Source organism: Schistocerca serialis, chromosome 10, assembly GCF_023864345.2.
Source record: "Schistocerca serialis cubense isolate TAMUIC-IGC-003099 chromosome 10, iqSchSeri2.2, whole genome shotgun sequence".
Classification (NCBI taxonomy): Eukaryota; Metazoa; Arthropoda; class Insecta; order Orthoptera; family Acrididae; genus Schistocerca; species Schistocerca serialis.
The window spans coordinates 48,134,647-48,161,151 of record NC_064647.1 but is presented as its reverse complement, the minus strand read 5'-3'; the positions used below and the strand labels follow the sequence as shown (position 1 = coordinate 48,161,151).

The 26,505-nt window shown below is 45.4% G+C and overlaps 1 protein-coding gene across 1 annotated transcript in view; it reads left to right on the top strand.

Annotated features, from left to right (window-relative positions):
- The window catches only part of LOC126424876 (UTP--glucose-1-phosphate uridylyltransferase-like), a 77,968-nt gene extending 52,112 nt beyond the window's left edge, over positions 1-25,856 (top strand). The window contains exons 8-11 of the mRNA XM_050087705.1: positions 1,201-1,338; positions 12,569-12,735; positions 16,032-16,136; positions 25,328-25,856. Of these exons, the coding sequence (XP_049943662.1) occupies positions 1,201-1,338; positions 12,569-12,735; positions 16,032-16,136; positions 25,328-25,435 (518 nt within the window). The 3' untranslated portion in view covers positions 25,436-25,856. The remainder of the gene's footprint in view (positions 1-1,200; positions 1,339-12,568; positions 12,736-16,031; positions 16,137-25,327) is intronic.
- Positions 25,857-26,505: the final 649 nt, after the last annotated feature.

Below are 26,505 nucleotides of genomic sequence, written 5' to 3'. Positions count from 1 at the left end.
AAAATTAAGGATGTATTAGATGACCAGTTTGGCTTCAGAAAAGGTAAAGGCACCAGAGGGACGTTCTGAGTTTGCGCTTGATAATAGAAGCAAGACTAAAAAAAATCAACACACATACAAGGCATTTTTCAAGCTGGAAAAACATTAGGCAGTGTAAAATTGTGCAAGATATTCGAAATTCTCATAAAAATAGGGGTAAGCTATAGGTAAAGATGTACTATACGTACAACAACCAAGAGGGAACCGTAAGACTACAAGAACAAGAAGGAAATGCTCGGATTAAAAAGGGTGTAAGACAGGGACGTACTCTTTCGCCCTCTGTTCAGTCTATTCATCGAAGAAGCAATGACGGAAATAAAAGAGAGGCTCAAGACTGGAATTGAAAGTTAGGGTCAAAGGATATCAATGATAAGATTCGCTGATGACATTGCTATCCTAAGTGAAAGTAAAGAAGGATTACATGATCTGCTGAATTGAACAGAATATGGATTGAGAGTAAATCGAAGAAAGACGAAAGTAAAGGCAAGTAGCGGAAATGGGAACAACGAGAAACTTAACATCAGGCTTAGTGATCACGAAGTAGACATAGGCAGCAAAACAGCCCATGATCGATGGAACCAAGAGGATACAAAAAGCAGTCTAGCACTGGCAAAAAGGGCATTCTTGGCCAAGAGAAGAATAACATTATCAAACGTAGACCTTAATTTGGGAAAGTTTGGAGCACAGCATTACATTGCAGTCACACATGGACTGTGGGAAAAATGGAACAGAAGAGAATCGAAGTATTTGGGATGTGCTGTTACAGAATAATATTGAAAATTAGGTGGACTGATAAGGTCAGGAATGAGGAGGAGGGATATCTGGAATACACTGACAAAAGATGGGACAGAATGATTGGATACCTTTTAAGACGTCAAGGAATGACTTTGACGTTACGAGGAAGTTGTAGACGGTAAAAACTGTAGAAGAAGACAGAGATTGGAATACACGCACAAATTACTGTGAACATAGGTTGCAGTTCATTTCAGATGGTTGTCCTTTGAAAGTCCTCAAAGCTTTTTATATGAAAAGGTTAAATCAATTCAGACTCACGTGTACATAATATCAGTTTCATACCTCTTACAGTTCCTTCCAGCGTATTACTTTTCTGCTAGTAACATTTATTTCCCCGCTAACGCTGTCTTTTACTTATGCACGCAGCCATCGAACGTGTCCTGGACGAGCAGACGCTCAAGATGGAAATAATCGTGAACAACAAGTCGCTGGACGGAGGGCTGAACGTTGTGCAGCTGGAGACGGCCGTGGGGGCCGCCATGAAGTGCTTTGATGGTGGTCTGGGTGAGTACAGAGCGCATTTCGAAGCGGGATCTCGCGACCACTACTCTTTACTCAGGAACTACTGCACTGTGTCTTGTTACGACTTCGTAAACTCCCTTCTGTCAGGTGGGCGACGCTTGCAGCAGAATACGGAACTCCAGTTACACATTTCGCGCACAGGTGAAAGACAGACAGTCTGTTTACTCGCTTATTGAGCCAGAAGCAAGAAACCGATTTACACTTTCACTGACATAAACTGGCGTTTTGCTGAAGCACATAGTGTGCAGTGTCCCTCAGGGTTCTGTACTTTCACTTCCTCTTCCCTTAATACGCCCATACCTGCATACCGGTGAATTACGACTAAGTATGCCATATACATTTGAACTGTGAATTTACTTTCAAAACCTTTTGTTAAAAATTTACTTTATTTACTAGCGATTCATCAAGAACATTACCACAGTTAATCAAACTATGTGAGCGTGGAAGTAGTTGCCATTGGGTAACTGGTGAAAACAAATAAAATTTCTTTCAACAAATGGAAATTTTATGCCTAAAAATCCTTTTTTTAAAAAATGTTTAAAAATTATAATCAGAAAGCACCCTCTCAACATCAAGTTACAATTTATTCAGAGGCAGAAATAACAAATTTTGACAGTATGAGCTTTTGGGGCTGAGAACCTTGCCGCTCCCTTTTGACACCTCTGAAAGACTACACTGGTGCAAATCTGCAACACACCACATTATCTTAAACTAAAATTTTTAACAACTCACACAAGCACATAAACTATGCACCCCGTAGGAGGGATGTAAATGGTACAAAACACTAACATTAAAAAAATTAACTTGCCACCGAAGGTGCAATTTGTTTTTAAAAGAAAAACTCTTACGGTGGAAGGGTGGCAACTTTATATACTAAAATGACCATTTAAATTAAAAAAACCATGAAACGCAGTCTTCCATAAAATATACAAACATGCTCTACATTACACATGTACCGCCTCTCAATATGATAGGTAACATAAAAGTATATTTCAGGAATTCGGTCTTTACACTTCAAGCAATAAATTCGTTAACACCGAATCCGACAAACATGACAGAGGCAGCTACTAACGTATGACACACCGACAGACAGACAGACACTAACTGCCTAACGAATGCGAACGGGAGACAGACGAGTAAGCCGGGGACGAGAGACTGATCAAGGAAACAAGTAGAATTTAACAAGTAAATGAAACAACATATCACGAATCACTCTGCCAGCCGCTTCAACGGACGCAGGAAGGCGCGCCGATCTCCCGTCTCACGGCGTCGCATCTCGCACCGGCCAGACCGATGTCGTGGTTTCGCTCCTGTTGCTCTCGTGTCGGCCGGGAAGCCACTACGCCCCCCTATACGGCGCGGTCCACTGGACTGACGTGGCGACCTCACATGCGCCGACGCTCGAGACGGACAAGTCATCTTGTGCCTCAGTGCGCGACCGACCAACCGATCGGTCCAACCGCCAATGCCCATTGCCCGAACAAACTCGTGCAGACTGGCGGCCTAACACATACTAGCACTCCGGACGACAGACAGACACTGACTGCCCCACACTGACCCAGCTGACCAACTAACCAGACTCACTCAGACTGCACTGACTCAGACTGACCCCCTGACGGGCTCATAGCGCCCCTTAAATGCACGTAAACAGGCAGCCCTTCCCCTTTCCCACCAGAGGGCGACACCAAAGCTGCGACTGCCACAGCGGCGCCACCGCCAGAAACGGAGGGCGACTGCTTCACACTACGCGCTGCGGCGCGCTCTTCAAAACAGCAATTTTTACCACAGCTCAACATTCAAGATGTTTGTTCACTTATTTTACCAGAGTAATCGATGCAAATTCTGAATATAATAAAGAAAATATTATTGCGATTTTCCGTCCGAAGCCTGGTTTGATGCTGCACTTCATGCTAGTCTATACTCTGTAGGCCTCTTCATCGTTTCACAACTCCTGCAACCTACATCCACTGACTTGCAGGAAACAGAAACCAGCAGCCGTAAATTTGTGCAATAATCTGCTTATGCGTAATAAAAGTATTCCATTAATTTACGGCCGTTGGGTGCCTGTTTTCTGCAAGTCGTCTACCAGCCGCAGCCCCATTCGTCCATTCACAGAAGATGTAATTACAGAAATTGCATCCACTGAAACTGTTTATCGCAGTCAGATCTTAGCCTCTCTCTACAATATTTAACCTCCACACTTCTCTTCATCATCAAATTAATTAGTCTGTGATGTCTTAAGATGTGTCCTATGAACTGAACCCTTCTTTTTGTCAACTTGCACCACAAATTTCTTTTCCTCTAGCTTCGATTTAGCACCTACTCATTAGTTATTCGACCAACCCATCTAATTTTTTTCAACATCCTTCTGCTGCACCGCATTTCAAAAGCTCTTTTTGCCTGTACCGTTTATCGTCTTTGTCTCAGATCCGTGCGAGGCTGCACTCGAGACAAATACTTTTAGAGAAGTCTTCCTAAAACTTTAATCTATTTTAGATGTTAAAATATTCCTATTTCTTATGAACATGTGTTCTTGCTGTTGTAAGTATGAATTTTATCGTCCTTAATTCTTCTCTAATGAGATATTCGGATTTGGTCCTGAAATAGTAAACCCCAACTTCTGGTTACTGTGTGTCATTTTCTTACCTAATTTCCTCATCTTTTCCTCATTTAATTCGACTACGTTTGAATACACATGTTTTACTTTTGTTGATCTTAATCTTATAACCTCATCTGAAGACAGTATCCACCCCGTTTTCAGCTGTACTCCCAGACAGTTGGTAGTCTCTGACTGAATTATAATATCATCAGAAAATTTCAAAGTTTTTCTTTGTTGTCCGTGAACTTCATTTCTCTTTCCAAATTTCTCTTTGGTCTCATTTTCTACTTGTTCAATTTACCTTTCCATAATCGTGATCATTTTAGAATAGTCCTAGGAAAATGAAGCACATTTATATAAATAAAGTTCAGTTCTCTTTCTAAATTTTTCTATGGCCTCATTTGCTAGCTTGTTCAATGTATCTTTTCATATCACGATAATTTTACAATGATCCTGAGGAATATACGGTACATGTAAATGAATAAAATTAATTCAGTTTCCTAATGATCTAGCATTAATTACTTGGTTTACAGCTAAAACCAGTCACTTCCAAGTAAAGCTTGAAAGCCTGGTCTCTTTTCAACTTTAACGTAATAATTCATGAGAGACCATGACGGGTTTTATGCTCTGAAATGTTACCCCTTTATATTAAATCTGGCCCACATTTACGTAAACGATGTCTCACTGAGATCATTGAAGTTTCGGAGTGGCAAGACCTTAAGTAAAGTACAACGGAATAAAAGCTAGGCTTAAGCAGACTTAACCAAGACAAACCTGAAACTAGAATTCTCACTGTAGACCACACATGTCTATTGACTGTATATGAAGATAAATTGTCTGTCGTAGATACAATCTGTGGAATGCAAATGGTTTTGCCTTCTGTGCCCTACGCTATCTACTAATCTGAAAAACCGCGAGCCTATGTGGTAGCAGAAATTATTTCGATTACTCCATCACCACTGATTCGGGTCTCGAACTTCCACAGCGATCTGTGTGGAGGAAATTCTTACCTAATATATTTGTAATCACTATTTAAGGCAGGCCCTTCTCCACAGCTTTCAATACAAATAAAATGAATGGGGTATCTTTCGAGAACATTGTCCTTGTGTGAACATTTGTGGAGGTGTGGAGCACGCCGAAATATTCATTAAACAAAGACCAGGGAGGAAGATTCTTAATTCCTAAGATCCCAACTACATTAAAACGTAATATACAGTAAGGCAATGAAAAGCGACACACCACGAAGGAATTATCTGAATGGGAAGGAAAGTGGTGGATGTGACGTACATGTACAGACAAACAAAGATTACAATTTCAGAAAAAAATGGTTTTATTACTCAAGAAAAGAAGCTTCACAACTTGACCAGGTTCATAATGCGTTGGTCCACTTCTAGCCCTTATGCAAGCAGTTGCTCGGTTTGCCATTGATTGGCAGAGTCGTTGGATGACCTGCTAAGGAACATCGTGCCAGACTCTGTCTAACTGGTGAGTTGTGTCGTCAGGATCCCAAGCTGGACAAGAGTTGGAAAATCTCGCCGTGTGCGAGAAATGCCGCCCCAGACCGTCACACCTCGTTGTCTTCGCTGGCCGTCCGGGTCCACTTCAAAGCAGGCCTCCTCACTAAAGCCAGTCGCAATCCAGTCAATGAGATTCCAGGTCGAAGACGTGTCTGGAGACGCTCCAGATAGCGGTGGAATACCAGCTTAATTGTCGCCGACCGTACGACCTGACAACCAGGAGTGACCAGTAGATATAAGGAACACAAAGAGTCTCATTTTTTATAAAGTATATTAATCATGCGACCAGTTTCGACACTTCATTACTATCGTCTTCAGACTCCTATGCAAACTTGGTGATATCCAACCCTCGGCGTATTAGGACACGTACCACCTGTATTCACTATTTACACAATGTGTGTGCACTCTAGCCGTCTAACAACAACTGTCAGGCAGTAGCACGGTAGAGAACTCACGTTGATGTCTCAGCCACCAAATTCGCCTGATACGGACTCCGTGGCACACATATTGGGCGCCGTCTGCTCACCCAGAAACAACTGACTCGTAATTTAGCTATGTGCAGACCACTGGTGCACATACCTCCGACAATTTAGCAGAGACTTGACGAATTCGCTGCTTTATTGCGATCCAAAGGTAGACCATCACGCTATGTTTTCGTTGATATGTAGCCTTTTTATAAGCAAGTCGTGAAGGTTATATATCATTTTGAAAAAAAATGAACACTTTATCAGTAAACCGTGCCATTTTGTTTTGGTTCCTATGGGAGCATCCCACATTTCATATCCATTCTCGATTCAAACACGTAATCCGTAAAGAAAGCCAAGGTTTTGATGGGCTGAACACTGAACAAACACCGGTAAAGGTAACCAGGAAGTCAATGCCCAAAGCAGGGTTAGTATTCAAATACACTACTGCCCATTAAAATTGATACACCACGAAGATGACGTGCTACAGAAGCGAAATTTAACCGTCAGGAAGAAGATGCTGTGATATGCATATGATTAGCTTTTCAGAGCATTCACACAAGTTTGGCGCCGGTGGCGACACCTACAACGTGCTGACATGAAGAAAGTTTCCAACCGATTTCTCATACACAAACAGCAGTTGACCGGCGTTGCCTGGTGAAACGTTGTTGTGATGCCTCGTGTAAGGAGGAGAAATGCGTACCATCACGTTTCCGACTTTGATATAGATCGGATTGTAGCCTATCACCATTGCGGTTTATCTTAACGCGACATTGCTGCTCGCATTGGTCGAGATCCAATGACTGTTAGCAGAATATGGAATCGCAGGGTTCAGGAGGGTAATACGGAACGCCATGCTGGATCCCAACGGTCTCGTATCACTAGCAGTCGAGATGACAGGCATCTTATCCGCATGGCTGTAACGGATCGTGCAGCCACGTCTCGATCCCTGAGTCAACAGATGGGGATGTTTGCAAGAGAACAACCATCTGCACGAACAGTTCGACGACGTTTGCAGCAGCATGGACTATCAGCTCGGAGACCATGGCTGCTGTTACCCTTGACACTGCATCACAGACAGGAGCGCCTGCGATGGTGTACGCACATTGGAAGCGTGTATTCGCCACCGCCATACTGGTGTACAACCCGGCGTGATGGTATGGGGTGCCATTGGCTATACGTCTCGGTCACCTCTTGTTCGCATGGACGGCACTTTGAACAGTGGACGTTACATTTCAGATGTGTTACGACCCGTGGCTCTACCCTTCATTCGAACCCTACGAAACCCTACATTTCAGCAGGATAATGCACGACCGCATGTTACAGGTCCTGTACAGGCGTTTCTGGGTACAGAAAATGTTCGACTGCTGCCCTGGCCAGCACATTCTCCAGATCTCTCAGCAACTGAAAACGTCTGGTCAATGGTGGCCGGGCAACTGGCTCGTCACAATACGCCATTCACTACTTTTGATGAACTGTGGTATCGTGTTGAAGCTGCATGGGCAGCTGTACCTGTACACGCCATCCAAGGTCTGTTTCATTCAATGCCCAGGTGTATCAAGGCCGTTATTACGGCCAGAGGTGGTTGTTCTGGGTACTGATTTCTCAGAATCTATGCACCCAAATTGCGTGAAAATGTAATCACATGTGAGTTCTAGTGTAATATATTTGTCCAATGAATACCCGTTTATCATCGGCATTTGTTCTTGGTGTAGCAATTTTAATGGCCAGTATCGTAGAAACTAGACGTAATTGTTCAATAAGTAAGACAACACGTTCTTTTCTCTGCCAGTTTCTGTTGAGCAACGAGGGATTTGGTGTGGCAGATCGTCGAATGTTCCTACTCCAGCCTCCTTGGAGGTGCGTTTCAAGCAGAGAGCTGTCATTGCTTTTGGCGGAAAACCAGAGCATCGCAGATGTTCATAGACACTTTCAGAATGTCTACGGAACCATGCGAGTGAACAAAAGCACAGCGAGTCGTTGGCGAGGCACGTGTCATCATCGCAACAGGTCACGCAAACAATTCCAATCTCCCACTTGCCGGCTGGTAACACACAGCTGTGGCTCCTACAGTGTTGGAACGTGTGGACAGTCGCATTCGACATAATCGACAGATGGAAATCAGATACCTCGCTGCTCAACAGGACGTCTCTGTTGGTATTGCTGATACACTCGTCCCCCAGTTGGGGTGAAATGAGCTGGTCGCACGGCATTAATAGCCATGAGTCCCCATCTGGAAAAGTTCGGCCGCTGAGCTGCAAGTCCTTGCGTTCGATACCACACTGGGCGACTTGCGAGTCGATGATAACGAAATGATGAACGGCCTACACAACACCTAGTTCCCGAGCAGGCAAAATCTCCGACACACGCGGGAATCGAACCCGGGCCAGCTGCACGGCAGCCAGACGCGCCGAGCACTCAGCTGAAGAGGCAGGCAGCAGCTGCGGCGCTCAGAGGTGTGTGCCCGCTGGTTTCCTCGCTGCCTAACACGAGACCGTAAACAACAACTATGGACCACCTGTGCAGAACTGCGCGTGCGTTATGTGTCTGATCGGGACAATGTTTTGCCGAACGTCGTCAGAGGAAATGAAACACAGGTTCATAACTTCGAACCGGAAACAAAAGGGCAATCCACGGAGCGGCGCCACACCATCTCCCCTTCAAGGCCACAGCCTCAGCCGGTAAAGTCACAGTGGCGGTCTCCCGGAACTCTGGAGGGGTCATTGTCCTTGACGTCCTCCCGTATGATGCAACAATCACTTCCGAAGTGTGTTTTCCTGCAATCACAAAATTGAAGAAATGAGTTTTGATTGTTTTTAGACAGAAAAATACAAACGAACTTTTCCTTCTCCACGATAATGCAAGGCCATACAAAAGTCTGTACACCTGACAAGTGCTTCCTTATCCAGGCCAAAAGGCCGGATCTCGCACCTTCCGAGTTTCATCTGTCTGACCCGATAAACGACGCACTCCACAGGAAGCAGTACGTGGGTGACAGGAGGTTATTGTTGCAGCGAGACATTGGCTCCGATATTCACCTGTAGAGTGGTGGCGTAAGGGCATCGCAGTCAAATGTGATTGTGTTGAAGACTAGGGCTTTGTAGCCAAAAGGGTAGGGAATAATTGGTGCATTAGACTCCTGAGTAAAACCAACCTGCTTTCAGAAAAAAAATGTTGCATTACCTATTGAACGCCGCTCACAGTAACTCATACGGCGTACCACACAAGAGTCACTCACAGCTGCTTGTGTAACCCTGGTGCTGTGAGCAGCCGGACCCATATGACACGCCTCTCACACGTCTGATGGCGCTTGTCTGTCACATGCTGTAGCGCCTCCAAGCTGCTATCAATACTGGCCACCGACGGAAGTAATCAAACTCTGGTATTGTGCTGTTTCAGTGTGTAGCACAACTGCAGAAACATCCCCGCAAACAAACAAACCAAAGAATTACCCAACTTCATTTTGTCTGAGTGATGATTAAAACTTTATGACTATCCCTCTTATACACTTGTGTCCAAAATTAAAGAAACAAAAGGAAAATTTGCATGGTTGCCTTTATTTTGCGACAAAACAGTATAAACAGGTGATAGTAAAGTAGAAACACTGTACAGAATACAGAACGCAAGCAACTGCAAGATGAATAACGGTAGATAAAAATGTCCTTCGTTTCTTCCACCTTAACGGATTTGTACACATATTTCGACAACTGGTTAGTGTGCTCAGTATGGGTGTGAGCGCCTCTAGCTGCAACACAGGCCTCTCGGCGACGGGGCCTGCTGTGAATGACCTCGCCAGTCTCGTGTTGAGGCACTGGCGCCCATTCTTCCAGCAGCGCTGCTCCCAAGCCTTGGAAACTGGTCACGTGGATGCTGACGTGGTGCAACCCGTGCCCCTAGTGCATCCCAGACATGCTCTATGGCATTCAAATCGGGAGAGCGAGCAGGCCACGTCGTGCGTGCAGTATCTTCCGTTTCCAAGACAACATGAACCACCTGTGCTCTATGAGATCGAGCATTACCGTCAATCAATACGACGTCTAGGCACGCAGCACCTGGCAACAACCGCAGATGAGGCCCAACCTCTCGTAACGATACCTAACAGCAGCTGAACCTTGTCGATTCACCTGTACAGTTTCATGAAGAGGGCCTCGATTGGTCAGTATAATCTCTGCCCGTACCATCAGGGATCCTCCTCGACCTCTGTCTCTTTCCACAGTTTCTGGGCTCACAAATCGTGTTCTACGTTCCCTGCAGATGCGACTCCATCGACAATCACTCCACAGACTAAATGGGGATTCATCTGTGAAAGCGACATTGGCCCACTGTTCGACCGTCGAGGTGGGTTTTTGATGACTCCACTTTAGATGTGCCCTTCCGTGACGACGCCACTCAGGCAGACATACGGCACATCTCCAACAGTTATTGTAGGAACCCTTCCGAACCCTTCTGCACACCGTCTGCCTCGATATAACACGTGCAGTACATGTCGCGAGCTCACATGCCACATGCCATGGCGGTACTCTCTTGTCATTATACCCAAACAACGATCCTCTCTTTTGAAGTCACACGTGGTCGGCCCTGCCTTGGTCTTTGGAATACGGTTTCGGTCTCTATAAACTGTCGCCACATCCGAGAAACAACAGAACGATTCACATTAAGCCATCGGGGCTCATCCGTTTGCGCCTGCCCTGCTTCCTTTCTTTCTATGGCTCTGCACCACAGAGAGTCTGTTAGGAATCTTCTCTGGGCCATACTGCACCGCCTGTGACAGTGTACACAACTATTATCGATGTGGGGCTGCCTGGCAAACACTACCCTGTTTGACAGGTGCCCTGACGTCATCGTTAGCACGGTTGCCCATTGACCGGAGTCCATCTTCCGCGCAGAATACGATCCTACGGATATCTATTGACAGTTTGTATGACTATATCGTGGAGTAGACACAGGACGGGGAAATAGCTTTAATTTTGAACACCAGTGTATTTAGGATGCTGTCTCGGTGGCCGTGCGGTTCTAGGCGCTGCAGTCCGGAACCGCGCTGCTATTACGGTCGCAGGTTCGAATCCTGCCTCGGGCATTGATGGGTGTGATGTCCTTAGGTTATTTAGGTTTAAGTAGTTCTAAGTTCTAGGGTACTGATGACCTAAGACGTTAAGTCCCATAGTGCTCAGAACCATTTTTTTTTTTTTTTTTTTTTGCCTCGATATTGTTACGAGGGCAGTTCAATAAGTAATGCAACACATTTTTTTCTGAAACAGGGGTTGTTTTATTCAGCATTGAAATACACCAGGTTATTCCCCAATCTTTTAGCTACACAACACTATTTTTCAACGTAATCTCCATTCAATGCTACGGCCTTACGCCACCTTGAAATGAGGGCCTGTATGCCTGCACGGTACCATTCCACTGATCGATGTCGGAGCCAACGTCGTACTGCATCAATAACTTCTTGATCATCCGCGTAGTGCCTCCCACGGATTGCGTCCTTCATTGGGCCAAACATATGGAAATCCGACGGTGCGAGATCGGGGTTGTAGGGTGCATGAGGAAGAACAGTCCACTGAAGTTTTGTGAGCTCCTCTCGGGTGCGAAGACTTGTGTGAGGTCTTGCGTTGTCATGAAGAAGGAGAAGTTCGTTCAGATTTTTGTGCCAACGAACACGCTGAAGTCGTTTCTTCAATTTCTGAAGAGTAGCACAATACACTTCAGAGTTGATCGTTTGACCATGGGGAAGGACATCGAACAGAATAACGCCTTCAGCGTCCCAGAAGACTGTAACCATGACTTTACCGGCTGAGGGTATGGCTTTAAACTTTTTCTTGGTAGGGGAGTGGGTGTGGCGACACTCCATTGATTGCCGTTTTGTTTCAGGTTCGAAATGATGAACCCATGTTTCATCGCCTGTAACAATCTTTGACAAGAAATTGTCACCCTCAGCCACATGACGAGCAAGCAATTCCGCACAGATGGTTCTCCTTTGCTCTTTATGATGTTCGGTTAGACAACGAGGGACCCAGCGGGAACAAACCTTTGAATATCCCAACTGGTGAACAATTGTGACAGCACTACCAACAGAGATGTCAAGTTGAGCACTGAGTTGTTTGATGGTGATCCGTCGATCATCTCGAACGAGTGTGTTGGCACGCTCCGCCATTGCAGGAGTCACAGCTGTGCACGGCCGGCCCGCACGCGGGAGATCAGACAGTCTTGCTTGACCTTGTGGCGATGATGACACACGCTTTGTCCAACGACTCACCGTGCTTTTGTCCACTGCCAGATCACCGTAGACATTCTGCAAGCGCCTATGAATATCTGAGATGCCCTGGTTTTCCGCCAAAAGAAACTCGATCACTGCCCGTTGTTTGCAACGCACATCCGTTACAGACGCCATTTTAACAGCTCCGTACAGCGCTGCCACGTGTCGGACGTCAGTGAAACTATACGAGACGAAGCGGGAATGTTTGAAAATATTCCACAAGAAATTTCCGGTTTTTTCAACCAAAATTGGCCGAGAAAAAAATGTGTTGCATTGCTTATTGAACTGCCCTCGTATTTTGATAACTGTTTGTGACGTCCCGGTGTGCAGCTCCCTCGCACGCAGCTGGTGACTGTCGTTGTGGTGGACGTTGCAGGCATCAACGTCCCTCGGAGCCGGTTCCTGCCGGTCAAGAAGACGTCCGACCTGCTGCTGGTGATGAGCAACCTGTACTCGCTGAGCAGCGGCTCGCTGGTGATGAGCCTGCAGCGCATGTTCCCCACCACGCCGCTCATCAAGCTGGGCGACAAGCACTTCGGAAAGGTACGTGCGGCGTTCAGCCGGCGGTGCAGCCTCTCCCTAACCTTACGGCGATTTCCTTCGTGGGGGTGACCTTGTAAAACCCGGTTTATGCCAGAGTCGACACAAGGAAACAAGCAAAACGAACAAAACTTCTCTCTGATACAAAAGGTAGGCGAGTGCGAACAAACTCCTTCCGGTCGTGTTAGCTTTCCATTCACAATTGCTCGCTTGTGTTCCTCTGGTTGTCAGTCTCTTAGCGAAGCATCAAAGGATTTTTGTGTTCTCTCTGCTTCGGCGCAAGCAGTACAGACAGCTTTCATGTGCTGCCTCGTCTACTTACATGGTCTGGAGAGCAGGTAATGTAGTGTATAATAACACACAGCGTGATTCAGCTGCCCCTATCGCTGGGTTTTATGCAACCTACTACGCCTTCAAATACCATCTGCGAGATTTTCATATTCTCTCGCTCACTACACGCAAACTACTCGTCCTACAGAAAAAAATGAACAGGATTTTTACAGGAAATTCAATGAAGTTAAATTTTGTATTGGGATGCGTTTTCGCTGGAGGCTTTAGTTTTCGAATAATTCGAGAGAAATGTAGAAAAAAAGACAAACGCGTCTTTCTTGAATAATTCGAAAACTGTGTTCTCTGGTGAAAACGTCTCCCAGTATAAAATTTAATTACATTAAATTAATGTAGAATTAATAGTTTGCACGTAACGAACGAGACAATATTTGAAGGCATTGTGGGCTGCCCACAACCCAGCAATAGGGGCAGCTGAATCACATTGTATACTGCCCAAAGAAATTAAAGGGCCGCTTCTTTGAAACCCCTTCATTTCCTTCCACTGCGACGCATATGTTAGAAATTTAGCTCGAAAATGCCGACAAGCTTCCTCTGTAAAGGTGCAGAAGCGTGGCGCGCTGCGACGTAATACTCGGGGTCAGCGACGCTTCGTAGAGCAAGGTACTCACATGTATTTTTGTACTTTCAACATTGCAGCACAGTCAGAAATCGTGATAATCTAATATATATGAAACTATCAGCCTCGATTGCGGTAATGAAACCAACCTTCGCCTAGGTTTCAGCCCAAATAATTGAGCCTTCTTAAGATCATATACCTGAATCTCTAATTGCCCACTTAGTTTCACGTGAGCTCCCGAGGCCCACCACACGGCGTCCATGGAGACGAGGCGCACACCAGAGCTTAGGTCTTGGTGTACACTTAGTACTTATGTGACTACGCCTGTTCAGGCTGTTTTAGTTTTATTTCTAGACCATGCCCTCTTAGACAAATTATAAATTCAGGTATATCTTCTAAAGAAGGCTCAATTATTTGGACTGAAACCTAGGTGAAGGTTGGTTCCATTACCGCAATCGAAGCTGATAGTTTCTTATATATTGACACGTACACAAAAAGGCCAGAGGTCAGAAGTTCACGCGAGGTGTAAGGTGGTCTAATGGTGTCACATTAGCACCAAATTTCCCCAAAATTATGTCCAGTGGCACCGTGCAAGTGTCACAGCATGAAAAGGGCGTCATACCTTGCGTAACCCCCATGTGACCCATTCCTTGGAGCATGTGCGACGGAGTTCAGAACCGGGACCCCCTACGTCGAAATCACGTGAGTTTCTTATGGGTGGCGGAGGAAAGCATATCGGACACACTGCTCTTTACAACTGACACAAAAAGATCTCAAGAGGTGTCTAAAAGCGCATGAATGGAGTCATCCCTTTCCTTTGGGCATTCACGCATTTTGCTGTCGAATACGACAGTTCGCAGTGCGATGATCTTGACAACTTTTGACATTGTTGACACCTCCCAGACGATTCAACCCTCCCGAAGGACATCATGGAGCTGCAAGCGCAATCAACGTGATTGGGGTTAGATACCTCTTTAGAGTGTAGAGTGACTCCCAGTTTTGCTCTAGTGTACAGGGTGAAACCTCTAGAAGCCAGTCAGAACCATTCGACCAAATGTGAACGCAATCCGAAGCAGAAAAGGATATTCATGCTTTTTATCGTTGCTTTTTCGCGCCCTCCAGTGGCGTATGCAAGAAGAGGAGGGAGAAAGGGTTGGGGCTACGCCATTGACACGTTCAGCTGGTAAAACACTTAACCACGTGAATAAACCGGCAGAGGGCCCCTCTAAATCCCCCTCTCACACTCAGTGCCACCCACGCAGCTACGTGAGGCACTTCTGAAATGTGTCTGTGCGGACACAGTCGTCCACCGATCTCTACGTGTCGGCGGAATAGACAACCTTTCGACAACCCTCCGAGTCACAGCCAGCTATCAGGCGCTACTGCAAACTGTTATGCGTAATTCGATTAGTTTGTGTCAACAGGATTTCGCTCCTTTGAAAATGGCGTACTGTTAAAAAGCGTGAAGATGAAATAAATTAAATAATTACTTGTGGTCATGTGCAGAGTTTTAATATAGGTTCATCTTCTGTCTTCTAAACTTCGTAGTAGTTCTCCTGCATACTCTGCGGAATGAGCATTTTTTGAAGAAAGTATATTGTGGAGACATGGTTTAGCCACAGCCTGGCGAATTTTTTTCTACAGTATATTTTCACTCGCCAGTGGCGTGTGCACGGATTTGTAACTTCCTGGCAGATCAGATATGTGTGCATATGTGAACTTAAATCTGGGACCTTTGTCTTTTATGCGACAACGCTGTGACTGAGATATTCTAGCACAACTCGTGACTCACCTTCACAGTCTCCCTTTCGAAAGTACATCTCCTGCCTTCCAGACTTCACAGAAGCTCTGCTACATACCTTGTCGGAGTAGTACTTCCGGAAAGAAGGGCATTTGGGAGACATGACTTAGCTACAGTCTAGAGGATTGTTTACAAAATGAATTTCCACTCCGCAGCTGAGTGTTCGATTATTTGTAACTTTTTGGCACATTTAAAGATCGCTTATGAGTCCTTTCTTCTAGGAGTATTAGTCCAACAAAGTATTCAGAAGAACATCTGTCAAGTTTGGAAGGTAGGGGAAGGGGTACTGGCAGAACTGAACCTGTGAAGATGAGTCTTGACTCGTCCTTGGACAGCTCAGTCATTGGAGCACTTGCCTGTGATAGGCAGAGATCCCAGTCTGACACACAGTGTTAATCTGCCAGGAAGTCTGAAAGCGGTGCACACTCCGCTGCAGTGCGAAAATAATAAGTAGAATAACGGAATATTTAGAATAATGAAATAATTAGAAATTTTGGCCATAGTTCAAGTCGCTTGGATTTCATAGACTAACTGTTTCACTAGCCACATTTCAGTGGTATATCTCATCTGACACTCCCTTCGATGTTTCAGGTGAAAGAGTTCCTCTCAAGGTTCGCCACCATACCGGACCTCATCGAGTTGGACCACTTGACAGTGTCTGGCGACGTAACGTTCGGAAGAGGCGTATCGCTCAAGGTAGAGTATGGCAGCGTTATCAGGATTCAGTTGTGACATATGTACCTGTTACATACACCAAGAGAACTGAAACGTAGCTTCAGAACATAACCAAAAATTGAAAGGGGACGGTTACCATATTTAGAGCTCACGTACGACAGTGCTGAGCTTCCTGAAAGGAAAGGAGAGAAATCGTGGGTGGACTGTATCGCCGCGGAGCAACTGCACTAGTATCCGTGCGCCAACATTCCGTGACTGACGTACGTATTCTGCATCGCACCTGCCTCGTGTCTTGGATGATGTCGCACCGCCAGGACCTGCTGGCGACTACAAAAGTACACCGACGGTAGTGCACAGTGGTGCCTGCGTTACACAAGCAAGGGGGGGATTGAGTCAGTGACTAAATCTCGGAAGACCGAGGATGCTCGCGGATATGATGGGGTGTCTAGCAGGGTACTAAAGCAACGTGCCGCATACGTTAGCTCTGTACTTAGCCACACTTGTAATTTTTCCTTTAGGAATGCTCATTTACCTAGCCTATTAAGTTACTCATTAGTCAAACCGCTATACAGAAAAGAAGAAAAGGGGAGTCTAGACGATTTTAGACGTAATTCTATGCTATTGGTTCTTCACAAAATCATTGAAAAGGCTGTATACAAAAGATTGAAATTCTGTGAAACATTCTCGAGCGCAACAGAAGATTATTTAGGTCGGCAACCGGGTTCGCCGTATACTTTAGACCGCCCTCCGGCCGTGAGCCCCGTGTCCCAGCTGTTACGTGTGTCGCTCCGCACACCGCCGCCTGTGGGAATTACGGCCACAAGATGGTCTAAATTATACATCGAAGCCGGCTGCCAACCAAAATAAACCTCTGTTGCGATCGAGAATGTTTCATTGGATTTTAACGTTTTATACCGATTGCTGTTGACGCTTCATTAATAGAGTGCTTTCTAAAATTTTATATCTATAGCCATAAGGGTAACTGATCGCTTTAGTTCGCACAGTTTGCTGTCAAATGTATAGCTTTAGATATGCTTCAGCAACTGAAAACGCTAACCAGAAAATATTACAGCAATAGTTGGACCATTGTCGAATAAGAGATGCAGCTCACAACTTGTTCCTCTCATACTTTAAGAACAGACAGTAAAACATCATTCTGCACAGTAAAGAGAAAGAGTAGGAGGTGGCGACCGTTTGGAGCGGAGTTAACAGGGGAAGAAGGGGGGGGGGGGGTTGGAGGATGCCTCAGTAGTCAGCTCATGGCATTATCTTGGTATCTTGGTAGTGAAGGATACTACGTGGGACATGGCTAATGTCTCAAATACTGCAGTCCAAGACATAACTTCGTGGCTTGAAGAAAGTAAATTCATGCTAAATCACAATAAGACTCAGTTTTTACAGTTTCTGAGACATAATTCATCTAAAACTGAGATTTCGATTACACAGAACTGGCGTATGATTAGCGAGTCTGAACATACCAACTCTTCCTGGTGGTGGCTGCCATGGAAAGCCCACGTTCAGGATCTTGCTCAAAAACTGTATGCTGCTATATTTACCACTGTAACAGTCATTTTAGTAAGTCACTAGTCGAACAACAAAATCACTCTACTTTGTTACTTTCATTCGCTTATGACGCATGGGATTATACAGTATTATGGATTAATTCTTCCCCCAAACAAAATGTATTTTCGGCCACGAAAGGGGCAGTGCGGGTACTATATGCTGTACGTTTGCGAATCTCCTTTCGATCCGCTTTCTTGACTGTGATAATTCGAACACTGACCTCTCTTTATATAATTATCTTTTTTTTTTACAGCGAAATGAACACCGTTAGCTGCTTACAGGCGTTGACATACGCCAACGGGGACAGATGAAATGTGTGCCCCGACTGGGACTCGAACCCGGGATCTCCTGCTTACATGGCAGACGCTCTATCCACCTGAGCCACCGAGGACACAGAGGATAGCGTGACTGCACGCCTTCCGCGAGACCCACATTCTCAGCGTATTGTCCCGCACTACATTCGTAGTGCCCCCGCCCATTATACTCATTACTCGCGGCGCGTTGCCGATTCCCGTAAGAGTTCGGGCACTGTTTGTGCATTCGCACAGAAGAAGAAGATGGTCAAGTGGCCGGTGAGCCTTAGCTATATACATATACTAAGATGGTATCTGTTCTTTCTGACATGTCCGAAAGAAAGCTACCATCGGTGACCAAGCAGCTCGTTAGAATGAAATTACAATGAAATGAACATCATTAGCTGCTTACAGGCGTTGACATACATCTGTCCTCTGTGTCCTCGGTGGCTCAGGTGGATAGAGCGTCTGCCATGCAAGCAGGAGATCCCGGGGTCGAGTCCCGGTCGGGGCACATATTTCATCTGTCCCCGTTGACGTATGTCAACGCCTGTAAGCAGCTAACGGTGTTCATTTCATTGTAATTTCATTCTAACGAGCTGCATGGTCACCGATGGTATCTGTTCTTTCGGACATCTTAGTATATATATCTTTTTTTTATTAATGGTATGGCCTTATTCCGAAGAACTAGCAACTTTGAAGCGGTTAATACCGGGCAGAAATCGAATCTGTATTTGGATCACACCTCCTTGAGTCTTGTGCAGAATAACGTCCAGTATCCTGCTGCATCCAGTTTCAACAGGCTGCCACGAGAAGTATAAAATCTTAGCAATAATCCTCGCACTTTAAGTCTCTATTGAAGAACTTCTTCGTGGATCAATCCTGTTATGTCGGGGAGCTCCTGGAAAGAAACTGACCAAATTCCTGCGCTTTATTATTGATTATGCTAATGTATGCTGAGCAGATTGTCGTCTGCATAGCAGAGGCCCTGCAGAGGGTCGGTCTGCGTGCCACTGGCTGGCGTCCTCTTCACAGCCCCCCTATGCCCTCTCCTTTCCGACTGGCGTGCGGAGCAGGTACGGCCAATTTTCGGGAAATACTTCCCACGCGTAGAGGAAGAAAATATACTGTACGGACATATGTCCGGAAACGCTTTGTTTTTTTTTTTGTTTTTTGGTTTTTTGTTACTTTGAAAAGAACAACTGTACATTGTCGAATGAATCATTATCAGACGTGTACCAGTGCAGAAAAATCAGCTGCTGCTAGTGCCTGCACACGTAGTACGTGGTTTTTATGTAGCACTCTCTACTGACGTGCTGAACGTTGCTCGTTTCATCTGATTGTCCCACGCCATCACTAGGGCTGTCCTCGAATGCTCCAAGAAGTTTCCCCATCCAGCTGAGGTGTCCTCGTACATCTACAAGTCCCCCAGTTTCGAGTAGAAGGCTTCAGCACCCCAAACTGCCCGAGGCGACCCTCAGTTTCATCACACGCCCTCGTGCCCCTCTGGTAATCGCCCGCGATACAAACACCGGCAGCCACGGTCATCGCCATCCGCCGTTTCGTTCAGCAAACGGGCGTCTGTCAGTTCCGCATTTGAGTACACTTCCGTCGCAGCGAACAACGAACTGAATCTGCGATTGACGGTAAGCTGTTGATGCTATTTGCTAGGTTCTACTAGAGCAAAGAAGTTCATTGCATGCCGCACGTGGAATGAAAACAGATGCGTGTCAACATTACCTTCCTTCAATTGAAACAACGGGCATTGGAGATGAACCTAAGAATTACAACTTACTGTATGTTCTAACCAAACGTATCCAAGAGGGTATTTCATGTAAGAAAGCATTTGATGCAATGATGGTACGATCTCTTTCTGTGTTTTTCCCGTGATTAATGTGATTATGAAGGCAAGTACAAAATAATCTCTAAGACGGAAATAAAGCGTTTCCCGACCGATTTTAGTATAACACATTTTGTTATACTTCGTGAAGGTTTGACCGTGCCCTTTCGTTACACCCTGTATATTTTCTCTTTATTATTTTAACCTTAAGTCACCTCTTAGACACGGTAATTTTGATGTTAAAAGTAACGTAGTTGTAATTAGTACCGTAGGCTGTAGTACTTTACAACTGTCTGGTTAAGAACCACGTGAAGCCATAGTTGCGGTTCTGAAGTACAGCTTGGGGAGAATAAAACCGGCTCGGAAAATAGACTCTAAGAGAAAAAAACGACACACCAGGAAGGAATGACCCGAATGGGACCGACATTGGTAGACGTGGTGTATATGTACACTGAAACATGTGACTACACTTTCAGAACTACTGGATGTTTTACTCAAGTGAGATAACTTGGCAAACTGAGCAAGTCAGTGACGCGCCGGAACACCTCTGGCCCTTATGCACTGGCATAAGACTTAATAGACTTGTGGAATGTCCTCGTGAGGGATATAGCGCCAGATTCCGGCCAGTTGGCGGGACAGATCGTCAGAGTCACCAGCTCGTTGGGCGGCCCTACTCACAGTGCTCCAAAAGTTCTCAGCTAGGGAGAGAGCCGGCGGCCGAGGTAGGGTTTCGCAGGCACGAAGACAAACGGTATAAGCTCTCGCCGTGTGCAGCGGGGCATTATCTTGCTGAAATGTAAGGTTACGATAGCTTGCCGTGAAGGGTAAGAAAACCTGATGTAGAGTGTCGTCGACGTAACGGTGTGCTGCAAGCGTGCCACGGGCGACAACCGAAGGCTCGTACTGTGCAGATGAACGGCACCCCGGACCACCGCTGCCGGCTGCTGCGTCGTATGGCGGGCGACGCCCACCGCCGTCCGGGACGCCTGCACACGCGCCTTCGCTGCTCGTAGCGGCTGCACTCGGAGTGGAACTCACCACTGAAGACAAGTCAGTGAGATTCAAGGCGTGTCTGCAGAAGCCGCCATACTGTCGACCACCGTACGGCCCGACAGCGGGCAGCGGTGGTCTGGGTCGCGGCTTACCTTCATCGCGCAACCCCTTCGAGTGCCCTTATAGCGCAGCAGTACGTCGACGCCCCTCTACGTCCTGCTTTGCTGCTTTTCTTGCCGAGCCATCCTGGGCTTTATTTCAGCGAGACAATTCGCGCCCACACTCGACGACAGTTTTCACTGCTCGTCTTCGTACTTGTGAGACGGCAGACACCTCGGCCGGTAAGGTCGCAGCGTATCTCCCCGACTGAGAACGTTCGTATCGTTACGAGGAGGGCCCTCCAGCCGGCTCCGGATTTGGACAGTCTAACCCGCCAATTGGACAGAATGTGCCACGACATCCCTCAGGTGGACATCCGACAACTTTATCGATCAGTGCCGAGCAGAATAGCTGCTTGCGTAAAGGTCAGAGGTGCACCAACTTGTAAATGACTTGCTTAATTTGTGAAGCTCTTTATCATAAACTGTAATCATTTGTTTCTCTGTACATGTACACTGCTGGCCATTAAAATTGCTACACCAAGAAGAAATGCAGATGATAAACGGGTATTCATTGGACAAATATATTACACTAGAACTCCCGTGTGCTGACATTTTCACGCAATTTGGGTGCATAGATCCTGAGAAATCAGTACCCAGAACAACCACCTCTGGCCGTAATAACGGCCTTGATACGCCTGGGCATTGAATGAAACAGAGCTTGGATGTCGTGTACAGGTACAGCTGCCCATGCAGCTTCAACGCGATACCACAGTTCATCAAAAGTAGTGAATGGCGTATTGTGACGAGCCAGTTGCTCGGCCACCGTTGACCAGACGTTTTCAGTTGCTGAGAGATCTGGAGAATGTGCTGGCCAGGGCACCAGTCGAACATTTTCTGTATCCAGAAATGCCCGTACAGGACTTGCAACATGCGGTCGTGCATTATCCTTCTGAAATGTAGGGTTTCGCAGGGATCGAATGAAGCGTAGAGCCACGAGTCGTAACACATCTGAAATGTAACGTCCACTGTTCAAAGTGCCGTCAATGCGAACAAGAGGTGACCGAGACGTGTAACCAATGGCACCCCATACCATCACGCCGGGTGATACGCCAGTATGGCGATGACGAATACACGCTTCCAATGTGCGTTCACCGCGATGTCGCCAAACATGGATGCGACCATCATGATGCTGTAGACAGAACCTGGATTCATCCGAAAAAATGACTTTTGCCATTCGTGCACCCAGGTTCGTAGTTGAGTACACCATCGCAGGCGCTCCTGTGATCCAGCGTCAAGGGTAACCGCAGCCATGGTCTCCGAGCTGATAGTCCATGCTGCTGCAAACGTAGTCGAACTGTTCGTGCAGATGGTTTTTGTCTTGCAAACGTCCCCATCTGTTGACTCAGGGATCGAGACGTGGCTGCACGATCCGTTACAGCCATGTGGATAAGATGCCTGTCATCTCGACTGCTAGTGATACGAGGCCGCTGGGATCCAGCACGGCGTTCCATATTACCCTCCTGAACCCACCGATTCCATATTCTGCTAACAGTCATTGGATCTCGACCAACGTGAGCAGCAATGTCGCCATACGATGAACCGCAATCGCGATAGGCTACAGTCCGAGCTTTATCAAAGTCGGAAATGTGATGGTACGCATTTCTCCTCCTTACACGAGGCATCATAACAACGTTTCACCAGGCAACGCCGGTCAACTGCTGTTTGTACATGAGAAATCGGTTGGAAACTTTCCTCATGTCAGCACGTTGTAGGTGTCGCCACCGGCGACAACCTTGTGTGAATGCTCTGAAAAGCTAATCATTTGCATATCACAGCATCTTCTTCCTGTCGGTTAAATTTCGCGTCTGTAGCACGTCATCTTCGTGGTGTAGCAATTTTAATGGCCAGTAGTGTAGATCTACCGATTTTTGTCCCACTGGGATAAATCTTTCGTGGTGGATCGTTCTTTTTGTCTTCGAATTTTTTAATAAGACTGACACGTAATTGACCCTTATTAATGAACAGCAGCTAGACCGTCACAGGAAATGCTGGAAACCCTGATTTCGGCCCACCAGTTGTCTGCTGTCACATGTCTGCGCATGGGCACCTCTCACTTTTTATGTCCCAAGTATATCGCTGTGGCACTGCGTCTGAGTGGATGAAAGGAGCAGACGCGTTTAGTCACCAGCTGAATGCGACGCAAAATGGGGATCACGATAAAACATATATATTTAAGACATGTCAAGTTCTGCACTCAGTCCCCCATAGTAGTTCGATTCAACTCTCATTAGTTCTCGAGAAAATCGACTTTGAAATCTTCCAAGTGTGTTTAATAGGCAAAAGCAAAACTCACTCGGTTGAGCGGCCATGTTCCTCTGGGGCAAAATGCTCGCCTGCCCTGTGGGTTGATACGGTTGGATTTCCAGCTGTGATAAATTTTTAAACCAAGCTGCGTGTTCTACGACCAGTGCCGTGAGCCGTAAAACACGAAGATTAAAAATATATTTGCATGTTTTTTTTAGTTTAAACAATAAAAGGAAATGTCCGGACTGTCTGACTCACTGACTCATCATAGTCGAGACCAAACCAACAACGATAGAAACTTGAAATTTCGATAGGATGTCCACCTTATACTTTAGACGTCATTAAGGAAGGGATTTTTCAGTATTCCGTTCCTAAGGGAGTGAAACATCGGATGAAAGACGCTGGGAAAATATGTCTCTGTTAAGGCAATTTTGAAGCTAGGACCACGAAAACTGGTATTTGTTTTCTCGATAGGAGATAATAAAAATACGTATTTCGACATTTTTGGAAATTAATCCTGTGACGAATGAAACGGCGGACAAAAGGCTTTTTGAATACATGTGGCTGTTAAGGCAATTTTGCAGCTAGAACTACGAACACTGGGTATTTTGAAAGCACGTCGCTATTAAGACAATTTTGAAGCTAGAACTACGAATACTGGTATTTGGTTTCTTATTCAGAAATTAAAAAAATGTATCCGTTTCAGCATTTTTGGAAATTCAACCACTAAAGGAATAAAATAGTGGGTGAAAGTTTTTTTAAATTAACGCATTATTAAAGAAATACTAAACCATTTTTAAACCTAAATCTATGACAATTTGTATTTGGCTCCTCTGTTAGGATCAGACGAATACATGTTTCACTGTTTTTGGAAGTTCAACCTCTAAGGGGGTAAAATAAGTAATGAAAAAAGAAAATATTTTGATACATTAAAAAAAATTGAAGTTAATTCTACGAAAATTTGTATTTCGCTTCTCGGTTAGATGCATAGAAACATGCGCTAGGGGAGGAAACTTTCTATGGAAATATCACCATAAGAACGTGAAAGTCATGATTAACAAAAATCATGGACTCCGGCTACCAGAATCGCTTTTCCATCGGAAGTACAACCAGAAACACAATGTTTTTATGCCGTTAATTAGCGTGAAAGGTTTAAAAGGTGTTGCGGTTTGTGGACAAAAAGAAATTCGATTAGACAAAAACAAAAAATCTGTGCAGACCATGCAGTCTATGCGAGCAAAGCAGCGGGCGCGAAACTAGTCTCTTATTTTTTAAAAATCAGTACTTAACAAATTATGATTGCAATGATAACTGGCTATTCAGTTCGCTGCATGTAGTTTGAAATAAGATGCAAATTTTCCATAAAAGAGAAAATTATAGGCTTGTTAATAACCACATATTTGATGAATTTTATATTTAAATGACTAAGTTATTCGAACTGAATGAGAGAAAAAGGAGAAAAAGCGATGACCGAAACGCGGAGCCCGCTGCCAGTTCGAGCGCTGCCGGTTTTTCTTCCATCTTTAGGTATTTTACGATTCATGTAAATGCTCGCTGAACCTTCAGCTTTGTAAAAAAAAATTTTTCATCGGATGGAAAATGAAAGTAAGCCACCTAGCTGGCAGCCACACTGTCTGTCGATAAAACTGCTGTGGGGCGCTGATATTTGAGTTCCGAACTTCACGTACCAGAAATGGGAAAAATTATAAAAATCGGATTAGCGTGTGGTCTTCTTGTTAGTGACAAAATGGCGCGTGACGCAGTTATTCTGTTACGTTCACTGACAATAATCAAAACCTGCCTCAGCCTTATTGTGCATATTCTCCGTCCGATTCATTTATGCCACACTGTATTGTGCGGGAATGGGTAGCGCGCTAATTAGCAGGTAGCTAGGACGTTACTCGCGTGTTCCGCGTGTGGTAACAGCAATATCCCGGTATCATATTAGTTTATTATAGTAAAACACTTGGTTGGTAAAAAGCTGACTACACACCCATCATATACACGAGTATCTGCTGCATTAATCTTAAGCTACCTGCAATTCTTTTCTAGCTATCTGGATCTGTGTCCTGTCTGTGAAACAGTTACCCGCCTGACGGACGACTCTGTGTGTTGCAGGGCACAGTGATAATCATCGCCAACCACGGGGACAGGATCGACATCCCATCCGGCTCCGTACTGGAAAACAAGATCATTTCTGGAAATATGAGAATACTGGACCATTAAAGTGTCTCATCTAGTCGATGAAAGAATTTTGGGTTTACGAGATGTGTAACCAGGCGAGGAATTTAAGCGGTGTTCTGTCCAGGACAAATCATCTGTCATCCCGAATTTGTCCGGGAATTCCCAGAGTGATTACCGGTGAAAAAAATGGCGCGTTGTGGAATATGCAGGGTATGTGGTCAAGAGTACCTGATTATATTGTTCTTCGTATGTGACGTTAAAACTCTAGTACCAAGTGGAAAAGAATTTATGGTGCGAATGTGAAACATTCTGACAAGGCTGTGTCTGTTTCCAGACAATGTTTATTGTAAAGTATCGGGATAATGAAACATGTAAACAAGTACATACAGAATGTGCAATTATAAGTGGTATTTAGATGTTTATAATCTAACGAAAGCAGAATAAAGAAAACAATTATTTTGTACTCAGATTTATAACCACAAAAGTGCCCATTCAGTGTTCCAATGACACAGATACCTTCTTTCATTTAACACACATCTAAAATTGGAAATCGCAGGGGGAGAGATCGCGACTTTCCAGCGCAACTTCTTCAGCATACTCCAAACGAGAGGGGCGCCACCTCCTTTGACTGCGAGGGCCCGCTGTGGAACTCGGCGCCACAGTTGACGCGCGTCGGTACGTGCTCTGCAGACACTGAAAGGCTCCATCGAGTCCAAACGCCCAGGGGCCTAGACGGACAGCATCGTTCAGTTGCACTTGGAGGATAAAGCCAGCCCAACAAGGCTGTATAGACTAGGCTGCAGAAGTTTCGTCCTTACACATTCCCCACAAAACTGCAATACCTCCCAATGCGATTTCCATGTTTTTGGAGCCCCTAAGGAAGAGCATTCGTGGTCGTCGATTTGCTTCGAAGAGGTGCACGCCTGAATGGTTCCGTAGGTAAGCGCTAACATGTTTCCATGGCAGTCCTGTATCGCAGTCGGATAAATGTACTAACAGCTGTAGCAGCTACTTTTTAAATAATAAAGAGTTTACTTATGTTTTGTCTGCATCTGTCTCTGTTACATTTCACTGTCCCTTCATTATATATCGTGACGCAGGAAACGTTGAGA